Raw genomic sequence first — 13,769 nt, 5'->3', positions numbered from 1 at the left:
CGCAACTCCAGCAATGCGCCACTTTTACGGCACAGATGCGTCACGCATCTGTGTCGTTTTTGCCCCATGGTGCGCCGCATTGTAAATGCGGCACACCATGGGTGGCGGAGCAGCGGCGCAAAATAACTGGCGCATCCCTGGGGATGCGCCAGTTATCATAAATCTGCCCTCTGGTGACTAGGTTAGAAAGGCCTTCGAGCGAATATGAGGAACTCAGCATCACTGACATCCCAGGATTAAAATAGTTCATGTGCCAGCCAGCCTCCCATGTGGTACTATGTTTGCCTCATGCAGCTTTTGATGGCAAGTACAGGGTTACTAAAACTCTAGGAAATGTGCCGACTTAACAGATGAAGCGCAAATATTATTCTATGAACACACAGACACAAAGTTCAAGGTGGCATTAGCTGGTAAACAGGAATGGGAAAAAGTACCTCACACAATTCGCTCCGTGGAAGAAAAACAGGCCAGCTAGAAGACATCTGGATGTGCAAGAGAACGCCGAGCAGCCTTCAGAGCCCATCAAAACATGAAGCCGGTGGCTTGGCGTCCAATCGCCAAGCAGCTTACTTCATACATTAACAACACAGTTGTAAAAGTTCAACTCACCTGCCAATTTCCTTCACTTCTCATTGAAAAAAACAGGAAAGAGGTCTTTACTTTGGACTGAGGCGCCCAGGTTTTCAGCTATTTTTTTCTACTGGAAATTTTGACATAGTTCACATTTTGAGGATTCTTGTAGGTGCGAAATGTTTGAGCCTTGATGCTACAACGAAAAACTAAGAAAGTCTACAGCAGATGCCTCGGCTTGCACAGAGGATACCCAGTTTATGTGGAATTTCTTTCACTGAGAGAGAACTTTGCCTTCCTGGATTGTTTATTGTGCGTCTATTAAGAACATGTTTGCTGTTTCCCACATCAGTAGGCCACACTGGCCAAGCAACGGTTTCTGGGATTTTACTTGGAAAACGCCTCCGGCTCTAAACAGTTTTTTTTCCCAATGTGTGGCCTAACTGGGCAAATGTGTGTTTGTACTGCGACTTCTAAAACCCGAAATTACAAATTTACATGCCAGCAAAAAATGTTAAATATTGCTGTCTCTGGGTACTTCCTTCCAAAGAAATTATGATAATTTTGCCTGGAGATTGGGCATGCGTGGATTCTAGATTCTGTAAAACTACAGAAATAGCCACAAAGAAAATAATTGCCACTGTAAGCAAATTCTAGGGGAGTCACAATCCAGAGCCAGGACCCACAATTATCCAAAACTCTTTCAACTTTGATTTGAAAATTACATTGAGGCTGCTGTTCAGCAGCATGGCTGGTATTAGGCAGGATGTTGAAAGGCTGCCCGAATGTAGTAATATGGAACTGCTGCCAACCACTCGACATATTCACAGCAAACACCAAATACTTCCCATATGGGCATGGTTTGCAACAAATCCTCTCTGTGCAGTCCCTACTGCCTCATACCCCTCAAGGAGAGCACCAGCGTTTTTGAAGTTATAAGCCCAACATCAGAAGCAATCAATGTCTTTGATCAAAATAAGTGCAGGACTCTGAAACTGGGTAAACGTGTGTCACTCATTTTTAAACAAGTCCCATTTTAAAATGCTTGGTAATTTAGAAACCTGTTGATTGTGTGTTCTTTCGCTTTGTCTTCTTGGGTCACCCTAACCTAAGCATTTCTTTTATCAGAACCCTCTTAGCATTGGGGAAACTGGAAAAGGAGGTGGCGGGCAATGGTGGTTTATGGCAATGTGCAAAAATGTCAATGACTCTTAAGGAATTTTTTTTTTTCAAGAAAGTGTGTGTTTGTCAATCCCTCCATGAATTACTGCTACACTGCAATCAGGGCAGCACAGGAAAACAGAGGAACAGCAAGCATCACTCACTGGCCCTGATTTAGTATCCTTCATGCAACAGAGTGCTACATGAAAAAGTGTAACAAATCTTTTTGCTCAACGGTTGCGTCATAGGTGGCGCTGATTCTAAAAATGGCTGGTCTGCATGACACTCGCTCTTGCATTATGGCACCAAGGTGAGTCAACATTGTCTAGCACAGGAGCTTTACTTGAGGTACACCCTTCAACACAAATTCCTATTTGTAGAGAGCTGCACATGGGTCAGACGACTAAGGTATGTGTTTCAGCATAAATGAGACATATTTCGTGTAGATATAGCAGGAACCATATCGTGTGACCATTTGCTTGCACCTGGTTTCACTTGGCATTAAGATTTGGCACACAGCCAGTTCATGCTACTTCAACACATCTAGCATTGCACCGGAACCTATGGTTATTGTGCTTTTCCGCCGCAAGCACGCTACCCATTCGCTAAAATGACTAGGAGATTAGTATGTAGTGCTTTTGGGCTGCACAGGTATCAACTTCCAGGGCAAAATAGATTTGGGGAATGAAAGTTGATCATCACTTTTGTTTGCATTCCTTTGTATAGTGCGAACCTTTACTACATATGGGCAGGGGTTTAACACAGGCCCCTGCAGAGCAGGAGGGCCCCCAACCCTTCAAGGCCCCTCGACCCTTCAGGAGGCCTCATTTAGCCCAAGGTCTATGGACATCTGTGAGATATGTGTGACTAAGGGGCCTCTCTTCACATTCTGCAGGGGGGCATCATTTTGCATTACCCCACTGCATATAGGACCATGTTTTCTTGCTGTGCTCTATGCACACTCTGCGCTACTGTGCTTACTTTGTGAATTAGTGAATTCACAAAAGGCAGCACAGCCAGGCGCCATGGAGGGGCAAACACTGCTTCATAGGTTTGTTCAATTCTTTCTGCACAAAATGCACTTACTTGCAGAGTTAACACACTAGCGCGTGCGCTACCGACAGTAAGAGTTCTCGAGAAAACAACGATACACCTCCCTTTAGTTCCAACAATTACAGGGCAGCAGGGCTGTGGCAGGGGAGTGGATGGGACGAATAAATCCGTGCGACACGAACACAGTAGCCAGAATATTAACTACAAAGTATCATGAAAATAACTCTTTGTCTTTTCTTACTGCACAGGCTTGGAATCCGCTCCCACTTAATCTTCGTTCAGTTCTCTCTGAGTCTCTATTTAGGATAAAACTTCAAACCTGACTTTTTGCTCGGGCATTATCACTTCACTCTGCCCTAGTAGTCTTTCAGCGCCGAGATACTCCTCGAAGCAGCTGTGCGCTCTATAAGCCCCTTTCATTCATTCATTCATTCAAATATGTGTATATAGGTATGAATAGGTTTACTATACTTAACTACGCCTCTTTGTGCCTTCCCAAATATATATCTCATCAAGATACATGGACGTAAAGTTAATGTCAGTAAATGTATACTTCCCTATGTAGACTTTCCTTCACAATATTTTGGTAGTCGAGTTTTGCACATGATACCATGACACACATCCAAAAATGTAGCAGAGTTCATGTGTCTGAGCAGCATATGGCGAAGCCTTCCCCTGTTACTCCTCAGACGAGTCCTGCAGCCTCAGGCAGGTTAGGAAATGGGAACCAGTCGAGCCATTAAAGCTGTTATAGAATCAATCATCCTTTTAGGTCTCCTGGGCTGAGTCTTCCACAAGACACACAGAGGTGTCTTTTCCTGTATCATAGTAGTGTACACAATAAATACAACACTACATTTGGCCATTGTTGACTCAGCATTTCAAGAATGTAAATTAAAAATGAATCCACGCAAGTTCCCTTTGAAACATGCTCTACCTTAGTTTGGTGACTAACTTATTGGATTCAGTGAAAAGGACCAGTTATTCCATCAAGTTCACTAGGCTACCAGAAGGGCTTTGAGTTAATCTGACCGTTGGTAGTTAGTTTAACGTGAGTGGTTAAGTAACATATAGTTAGTTTACCATGAGGGGTCGGCTAACACAACCACACTGCTGACGGCAGCTGCAGGTCAATAGCTCTTCTGTGAATGTTCCCGTCCACCACTCAAACCGTGAGTCAGCTGGTAGCACCATGGAGAGAGCCGCTGTCATCATGCCACTTGACTTCCTACCACGCTCGCTCATGAAGAGCGCGCGTCCTCTCTTCCTCTTGGCTCGCTTGATGCACACTGTGGACTAATCCTCCCAGTCACACATTGACAGAACACCCTCACTTAAATTCTACCTCACACACAATCTGTGCCATACAGATTCAAAATCCTGACAACTATTGGAGAGATACACTTATATTCAATTTTTGACTCTGTAACTTATCAAATGTTATTTATTTTATTTTTGTGTTTTATAGAGCGCAAACTTGAACTGTTCGGGTATCAGAGCGCTTTACGGGAATCATAGAAATGTACAATAGGCTTGGAATCACAATAATATACAAAAGGTAAAAAGGGGCAGGGTGCAGGATATATAAAGGATAGAGGACACATATGCACAGTTTGCATTTTATAGTTACTCGAGACAAGTCCCCAGGTTTCTAGGAGAGGTAACTAGGTAATCTGGGGGAGGCGCTAGTCGGGAGTTGGTCAGGGTCGCTGTGCTGGTTGGAGCAAAGATGCTATAAGACAAGAGTTCTCTTTGCAACATTTATACTTACGCACAGACATTTGCTGCACCATGTTTCACCGCGTCTTTCAACCTCACTCTCCATGCCCACCACCTCCCATAAGGGCCAAAGTACATCGAACACCTCATTAACCAAGCACTTACCTATGATGGGAATCAGGAACTTAAGGAGCAGATTTATGTTGCCTGACGCATCTCTGCAAATCGGCAGAGATGCGCCAGGAAAGATTCGGCACGCAAGTTTATCCTTGCGCCACCCATGATGCGCCGCATTTACAATGCAGCGCACCATGGCGCAGGAAGAAACAGATGCGTGTCGCATCTAGGGCATAAAGTTGGCGCAGTGCTGAAGTTGTGTTGCGTGCAGCACGCAACTTCAGCACTATTCCAACTTGCCCTATCTCTAACGTGGTGCGTAAACCTTACGCCTGCTTCAAGCAGGCGCAGGGTTTTGACGCATCAGTGTTGGGAAAGTGACTCAGTGAAATCTTGTAGATTTCACTGAGTCACTTTTCAGGGGCGTTCCTGCGACGGAACGCCCCCCCCCTGTGTGGGAACGCCCACATGAAACCTGACGCAGGTTTCATGTGGCGCAGGGCCTTACACCGTGACGCATCTCCATAGATGCGTCACGATGGAGGTAAGTCGCGACGTGGCGCAGGGTTTACGCCGCTGCTGCGTCACAGAAGTGACGCAACGGCGGCGCAAAAGTGCCGCAAGTCCGACATAAATCTACCCCTAAGTGCTTTGCGGGATTGTCCTGGAGATGAAGCACTATATAAATGCAACAATACAATACTCTGGATTCTGCATTCACTAAAATCACCATGGCACATTGGCTCTTCTTACAGGTCAAACAACAACTTTCATGAAGTATTGTACTCTGCATATTTGCATAATAATATGCCTTTCATATGTTTTAGTCACTGACTGGCGCATTGCCCTAATAGCCATCGTCTTGTTAAACAAGCAATCATTTGATCCCTGCCTGAAAGGGTCAACAAGGGAACCCGAGAGCAGTAAAAGCCCTGTTTAACTTTAGCAGTGAGGGGCCCTTCGAAGTGCCGCTCCCTAAGGAGTATTTTCCTATTTGTGAACATACCGACATAGGACAACATTCTTTAAAGTTCACAGCCATTAATGACTTGAGCAGTCTTGCCAAGTTCTTTGCAAATGACCCATTCTGCAATAAAAAACAAACTCAATTTACCCGCCCTCCTTACCCCACCCGCCAACACCAGCAAACCACCTTTGATGGGCATGTGGTTTACATTTTAATTCTCCTCTTGAACTTTGTACTGCTTGCATGCTTCTTACTACTTTTAGGTCTGTTGTCTTTCTAAGCCTCTTCAGCTATTGAAATACAACAGGCAGCGTCTCAACTCTCCAGGGTCCCATGGAAGGGCTTAATTTGTGGGACTAATATCTTGATTTTTCATTTGTGTGTTTTAGATCAGCTGCTGGTGTTTCACAAATTTGAACACCAAAAAAGGAAACCTGGGCACTTTATAGAACATTACAAAGGTGAGTTGTGTATTTTGTTCATGACTAAGGAGTGCTGAAATAAGGCTGTATTTCCTCTAATGCCTGACCACTGCCACAACACAAAGTTCACTCCAAGATGCCTGCCCTCCAGCAAAGGTATGTAGTTCAGTTGCATGGTAGAATTCAATTCTAAATCTACAGGCTATCAAATGTGTTCATTACTCCCTGCTCAGTATCTACATCCAAACACTCTAGGACCCTTATTACATGTAGGCTTGCTTTTAGCTTTTTTTCCATTCATTTTTAGGTCTGGCTTTAAAGCACATCAGCTTGCAGGCCCGCTGTAGCCAATTCTTTCAGAAATACATTGTGTGGGGTTTGGCTCCAGCCATAGGAAAAGTTCTCACTTCATCCTATTAACTGTTTGGTGTATCATTAAGCCTTCTAGGAGGTGTATCCATAGGAATATATGGAGGACTCATCAACATCTAAAAAGTACACTCCATTAACACACATGTTTGTCACAATCACTTATTTATCTCATATGCATTCTCTAACAAAAGCAGCATGTTTAATAACTATTTTCCATCACTGACTATGCTTATAGGTCTAGTTTTAAATGCTAAAAAGTATTTGTCCACGTAATGCATACAAACGGCATCTATGCATGTTTGAGTTTGAATGTATTAGCACATTAATGCTAGACCTATTGGTTTCGCCAATGCTTACTTAATGCCCTTTGTTTCAACTTCCTAAACTATCCAAACCAATCTGATTCTCCTTTCAAATAAAATTTAACTTTTAGATGTATCTTTGTTAAATGTTTAAAGCTATCTAGATAAAAGTCATTTTTTTCAAATCATCTAAAGTCGAAACCATCTAGCCAAGTGGCTTATATTTTGTAGGAACCAGCAATGATTTTTCATGCTAAAAATGTTACCGATTATGCTCTGCAACAAGAGGTATGTTCTTTTTTCTAATATGTTCAAATTTTACCCAACGAAGCCACCCACACCAGTAAAAGAATGATGTCCACAAGACAGGGGGCCCGATTCACAGAATGAATTTAAGACTCAATCCTAAACTTACTACTATTTTGGTATTCACAGAATGAACTTACTACTTTTGGTATTCACTGAAGTTAGGATTTTGTCCTAAATCTGTCTTAAGTCTGTCTTAAGTTTGTCTTAAGACAAACTTAAGACAAAATCCTAACTTCTGTGAATACCAAAAGTAGTAAGAGCATTCTGTGAATACCAAAATAGTAGTAAGTTTAGGATTGAGTCTTAAGTTCATTCTGTGAAACGGGCCCAGGGATCTGACGTCATATTGTTTACAGAAAAGTATGTAATGTTATGTAATATAAAGTATTTGGGGGTCTATTATGATGGCGGGCGGACCCCTGGGAATGGGACCGCCCACTAAGGGTGCGGCGGTCCCACATGGGCAATTACGATGTGGCCACCACACTGGCGGGTGCATCCCGCATTTTTTGCTTTGTGGGGGGCAGTGCTGTCAGCAGCACCCGCGGCAATACAAAAAAGGCATGTGTGCATTTGCATGAACAACGTGCCAGGCACCGCATGGTGCCTGCCACGTCGTCCATGCAAATTAAGGGAGTACCATAGGTACCCACCTGTGCCCCCCTGCATCCCCCCCAAAATCCTGGGGGCCCGCAACGGGCCCCAACAGAGGAAATTGCATGCGTTGCCGCTACGGAAAGGCTGCTTCCCACCTGCATTCTAATATGGATGGCGGTGTCTTGCAGACACCGCCACCATATCAGGCCACTTTTCCGCCCTGTCACCTGTGTGACTGGCGGAAAGCCGGCAGACGGTCTTTCCGTCCGCCGGGGTCCCCCATGCCATCCTAATATGTAGCTTGTAGATAGAACCAGATGACAAGAATCTATACCAAAACATTGTCTCACTCTCATAATCCCTCACGCAGTCACACAACTCACACACTCACTCATGAAGTATTGTATTGTAATATGTATATACCAGTTTCCAGCCCTATGTGGGGTGCTGAAGCAATTGCCTACATGGGTAGCCAACTATATCTTGTAAGATGTGTAGCTGGAACGCTGTAATATTTGTTCAGATCCAGTATGGTAAATGTGTGTATACTGTGTGTGAGGACCAATGGGAAGCAGTTAATGTGAAAGGGGGTGCAGAACTTATCAGTTTAATGGACGATGAGGTGTGGGTGCTAAGCACTCAGTTTATGGTTTTCAGTAAGCTGGCATCTTTGAGCAGCTCTTAGGGTGGATTTATGGTATGTGCTGTGTTCATAGTTCACTTAACTGGCTACTGCGCCAGGTTGTACATTCAGAGATATCTAAAGTCAATGGTCCGGTGTAGATATATATGTCGGAGGGAGAATTGTTGGAAAGATCTGGTGAGAAGGTCTTAGTTAATAGCATCCCCGTAACATGTAGCTAGTTGGGACTTGCAGTTGTGGAAAAAATGTAAATCCTCTGTTGGCCAGTGGCATGTGGCAGATCTCTTCAGATATTCAATGTCTGGTCAGCCGGTGACGCAAGGTTTATTTGCTGTTGACTGGTCTGAATACACCCCATAGCAGTTGTGTCTTATGTAAATAAGATCTCCAGCCATAAAAAAGACTTTTGTGTGTCTGGGCGTGTAATACAGAGAGCTGTCTTAAGTCCTGTAAAACAGTGGAATCTTCTGCTATGCTCCAGGTGTATGGCAGGTACATGATTTCCAGCTTTTGAAGCATGCAGTCAGATGTATTGTCATGTAACAGGCTAAAAGGTAAGATGCAACTCATAATGTACTATGCATGGACAAGATCTATGCCATGAGGTAACTTGTTTGGTGTGTGCTATATGTGAATCACATTTGAGCTAGTGTAAACCACCATTTCCAAGGCACTGTAGTGCATTCTCAAACTTTCCACCCTTTTGTGCAAATATGTGGAAGCCATCAATTGGGTGTGTCTGAGGTTTTTTGATACTTGTGTGAGATTAAAAAGAATGAAGTTCAATGTTTAGAAGTGGTTTGTGTATATTTGTGTGAAGGTAGATTGTGTACTATCTTGAGAGATCTTTGCATAGTTCTGTGGATATGAGAGTGTGCCCTGAAGGAGACACATTTTTTCTCCATCTCATTTTTTCAGTTGTCCTTTACTCTAGACTTGTCATAAGACATGTTACATTCAGCTAGGAGATATACAATGAAGGTTCTGGTTGGCAACCTGCACTGGAAGTTACAACCTGCTAAAGGTCAGCACATGCTGGAATGCTTTTTATTACATATACTGGGTTCATGACATCAGATCTTTGACTGGTAATATAAAGAGGCCTTCAGTTTAATAAATAGCAGTGGGTCCTTAACTATGCAGCATATAGTGGGGTTTGTACTCTGGCAAGATGCACAGGTGTTGTAGGCACTTAACATACAGTTTGGTATATTGCAATCCAGTGAGAAGTGATCCCTCATCACTTGAAAACTGCATGGTATCAGTTTACAAAGTTGAAACATCAGGGTCCTCAGAGCTCACTGCTAGTGCCAACAATAATGTTGTCTAAACAGCATGCACACTAGCCTCTCAGAGAAGATGCCACTCAAGCAGCTAGGAAGGATCCAAAACCCAGCAGCCAGGCTGGTTGTAGCTCTGTGATGGACCATGTATATTACACCTTCATTGAAGCCATAGCATTGCCTATCTGTGTAGAAGAAAGTTACATTCAAGAAGATGTTGTACACAATACACAAGGTGCAATGGTGTTGCATCACCAAATGTCTAAGTAGGCTGACTCAGAAAGAACCCAACCTCCACCCCACACACCTGAGATCGGGTGCAAAAGCCAAATTCAGGTTCCTTTATTTTTAAAGCTATAAAAGGGTTCACCTGTGGAAGAGGCCTGAAACAACATGGTACCACTTCTGAGACAGCCACAAAACATCTACCATTTCAGGAAGGAGTTGAAATCCATGCTCATCTAACAGATTTGAGGTTGGCAAGGAATCTGGAACTTTGCATGCATGCATATATGTATGTGGTGTTTGTATATCTCGCACCAAGCCAATGAGCAGCAGAGCACTGTAAGGGGACAACAGTGATTGGAGGAGATGTTGGGTTCTGAGAGTGCTGGTGGACCTTGATGATGATGACTTACCTTATCAACCTCTGAACGTATCGCTCACAACATTGTTCGCCAGGTTTGCTCTCATCCATCCCATCCTCTGTGTCAAGCAATAGTGATATATCGGTTGATGATTCCTCTCTCCCTACCCCACACACATCCTACTATCTTAAAGCAGCTTGTGTCCTGTTCGTAGAGTCTCTATCCAAATAAATTCTCATAGGCAAGCAGTTTTTTGACACACTGTAGGTAACAAGCCAGGGCTTACACTGTAAAGTATATGACCGGGGAGCATTCTGGTATCGGGCAGTAGTAACTATAAGGTATAGGGTGCAGCATTACCATATGTGGTGAAGTATTCTGAAGGGTATCTATCTATTCTAACGAGATAGAGAAAAGAAGGGAGTCCAGCATCCAGTGGAGAATAGAGGCATTAGACCTTCTAGTCAGAAAACATTTAGCGGAGGATCTAGCCAGGAAGCATCCAAAAGAACACCTCGCCAGGTTGCATTTGAGGCACTACTGAATCAGAATATGTTGCTTAAGGTTTCTGGACAGGGTTTCTAGGCACATGAGGTGGAGTGTGGCATTTTGCCAGGTAACAGGCTGTAAAGTATTAGTCCAGGGAACACACTGTTAGATATCTAGCCAAGTAACATTCCCTATGGTAACAACTCATTTTGTGTTCAGTAAGGTATCTAGATGAGTAACCTGAAGACTAACTTGGAGCCTGGTAACATGAATAAGGGTATTGTGGTGGATGGAGTTAGGAGTGTATGTAGGCAGGCAATTTACCACAGGGTGTCTAGCACGGTAGCATGCAGCGGGATGTCTAGGCATACATCATTTCTTAATGTGTCTAGCCAACTAACACACTAAAGACAAGTATTGTCTTCATTATGGCATCTAGCCAGTGAACCTTCACTAGACTATCCAACTTAGCATAGAGTATCTTGATGGGTAGCCTTCGGTACATTATCCCACCAGACAAGCCTGAGTAAGGTGTGCAAGCACAGAGCATTTAGTAAGCTATGGAGCCAGGTTGCATATCTCAAAATATCTAACCAGGTGTGGTTTGGTAGGTTGGGGACATCAAAGGTGGGGGCATGCAGCAGGCTATTCACACAAGTAAGGTACAGCAAATGTATATCAAGCTGGCGTCTCTAATCAGAGCATGCAGGCGGGTTTCTAGGCAGGCAGAACACAGAGCGGCCTCTGGTTAGGGTGCATGAAGTGCTATATCTTTAAAAGAATGCAGTGGTGTCTCCAGCATGCAACATATAGCCATGAACCTGTAAGGCAGGAGGCAGCTGGGTATCCCATGCAGAATTACACCAGGATATTTGGTACGGTGGCCTACCTCAGAGTACTCAGTAAGGTAGCAAGGAGCAGGGTGTTCAGAGAGGTAGCTCACATCTAGCTGGGTATCCAGCAGGGTGGCACGCTCCAGCCTGACCTACCTCTCGCGTGAAGAGGATGGCGGCGTCGTGGTGCTCGTCATGCTCGTCGTCCAGCTGGTTGTGCTGATGCTGCCACTTGCAGAAGTTCTTCAGGGTGGTGGCGGCGTGCTTGCTCACCTCGGGGCCCTTGTCCTTGTCGGACAGCACCACCACCTTGACCACGGCCAGGCGCACCAGGTTCTCGATGCTGGCGTGGCCGTAGAGGGAGGAGGCGATGGAGGCCAGGGTGAGCAGGTAGTGGTGCAGCTCCTTGCCGTACTTCTTGGCCATGGACTCGTCGGCCACCAGCAGCAGCTCCACGTGCCGGGCCTTGGACACGGACCTGCGGCTGCGGCTCCGGGTTGCCGGCTCCGGGGATGGGGCTGACGTGGTGGTGGTGGTGTTGCTCCGCTGGCCAGGGGTCCCGCAGCTCTCCAGCGGGGGCGGCAGGGTCTGGAAGCTGAAGCGCCCCTTGCTGAAGACGTGCAGCAGCGGCCCGGAGCGGTCCCCGTAGACGCCCTCGTCCGCCGACCTGCCCAGGGGGCGCACGGTGTAGTGGGCATGCTTCATGGCGAAAAAGCCGTCCAGACCCCCGCACAGGCTGAAGACGGCCAGGGACTGCGGGCTGCCGTCCACCGTGCCCCGGTAGAGGCAGCGCCCCCGGCGGCCGCCCGCCAGGCGCTGCCCCAGGCTGGCGGTGCTGAAGTGCGGGGAGGCCAGGGACTCGTCCCGCTCCAGGTCCAGGCTGAAGCGGCGGCCGTCGGCGTAGAGCAGGTAGCCGGCCCGCCCGCCGCCCACGTACAGCTGGTCGATGCGCTGCACGATGCCCCCGCGGCGCGGGGAGGGGCCGAGGGAGCCCGGGGCCGCCTCATCATCATAGGCAGGTGCAGTCCGCGGGCTCCCCGGCGGAGGGGCGGCCAAGTTCAAGCGCAGCATCCCGAACAGGACGAGCAGCCACATCCCGGCTGGGGACCGCCGGGCGGAGGGCAGCAGAGGGCACGGTCTGTGCAGAAGGAGCTGGGGCGAGAGAGAGACGGGCGGGGAAGAATTAATGACCAGGGACTGTCAGAGAAGGGCAAGAGGGAGCAGAAGGGGTCAAGGCTGCACTGACTCAGGAAGAAAAGTGTCCGCAGGGTCACAAGCGTCCAGCAGGGCTAGAGGGCGTTGGCACGGACAAGAAGGAGACGGACAGGTGCAACGGGCACGGATGGGACGGACGATGGGCAGGAGGCGAGCACGGCAGAAGCAGGAGGGCACATGAGAGGCGGAGGAGCCAGTGGGTACTGAGGCGGACAGGTGACGGGCTGCAGAGTAGAGACGGAGGAAGGAGGGGCAGGTGCCCGGGGAGAGAGAGTGCAGGTGGCACCGGAGGGCAGGGAGCTGGATGGTGCAGGCGGCACGGAAGGGTTCTGGGAACCCACAGATGGGTCAGAGAAAGGACAGGCAGCGGTAGGTGGTCTGCCTACGAGTGCAGTCCACGGACCGCAGAAGGGCTGGCTAGCTGGCAAAGTCCTCCGGCTCAGCTCAGGGCGATGGCATCCCCGGCTCTGAACTTTCCTCAATCTCCTCTCGCGCCCTCGCTTCTCCTCTGTGTGATCTCCCCTCAGAAGCAAATATGCCAAGTCAATACCAAACCCCGCCGGTGGCCACAGGGAGACGGTGCGCGAGACCCGGCAGGTGCCCGGCTCCGGAGGCAGCAACTTTTTGTTTGCACCGATCACTCCTGCCGGCTGTCAGCGGCACTTCTCGGAGAGCATCCCGCCTTCAATGTGTCTCCTCTGCTTTTTGTGGATGAGAAAAAAAAAAACACAAATCCTCGCTGAACAGGAAAAGAAAAAGCAATGAAAGACAAAAGTAATCCTGGGTTTCCACCGACTCGCTACTTTTTTTGTCCTACCCCCAGTCTGTCGATGTGAAGCAGAACAGAAGAGGGAGAAGTATGAAGATGCGGAGAGGTGGAACAATGAATTTATACTGGAATGCCATCCTGGAATGGCAATTTCAACAATTCGTCACTGCAGGCTGCCTCTTAAAGGGAGAGCCTCGAAACCACCACTCCCACACTTCCTCCTTATTTAATCAGACAGAAGAGAGCGGGAGAGAGGGAGCGAGGGGGGGCGAATGTTTGGGTAGGAAAAATGAGATTTCCTTTGAATCGCGTCTTAAAGCCACAGCGTCCGCGTCTGCTGACTATTTCACAAGCAGCCACC

General features: G+C 46.9%; 1 protein-coding gene across 1 annotated transcript in view; it reads right to left on the bottom strand.

Moving 5' to 3' along the window:
* The window catches only part of ADAMTS5 (ADAM metallopeptidase with thrombospondin type 1 motif 5), an 81,843-nt gene extending 68,343 nt beyond the window's left edge, over positions 1 to 13,500 (bottom strand). Inside the window, exon 1 of the mRNA XM_086934026.1 lies at positions 11,581 to 13,500. Within this exon, the coding sequence (XP_086790152.1) occupies positions 11,581 to 12,519 (939 nt within the window). The 5' untranslated portion in view covers positions 12,520 to 13,500. The remainder of the gene's footprint in view (positions 1 to 11,580) is intronic.
* Between the last annotated feature and the right edge of the window lie 269 nt (positions 13,501 to 13,769).

Source organism: Lissotriton vulgaris, chromosome 8, assembly GCF_964263255.1.
Source record: "Lissotriton vulgaris chromosome 8, aLisVul1.2, whole genome shotgun sequence".
NCBI classification, from domain to species: domain Eukaryota; kingdom Metazoa; phylum Chordata; class Amphibia; order Caudata; family Salamandridae; genus Lissotriton; species Lissotriton vulgaris.
This window is presented reverse-complemented; position numbering and strand designations above follow the sequence as displayed.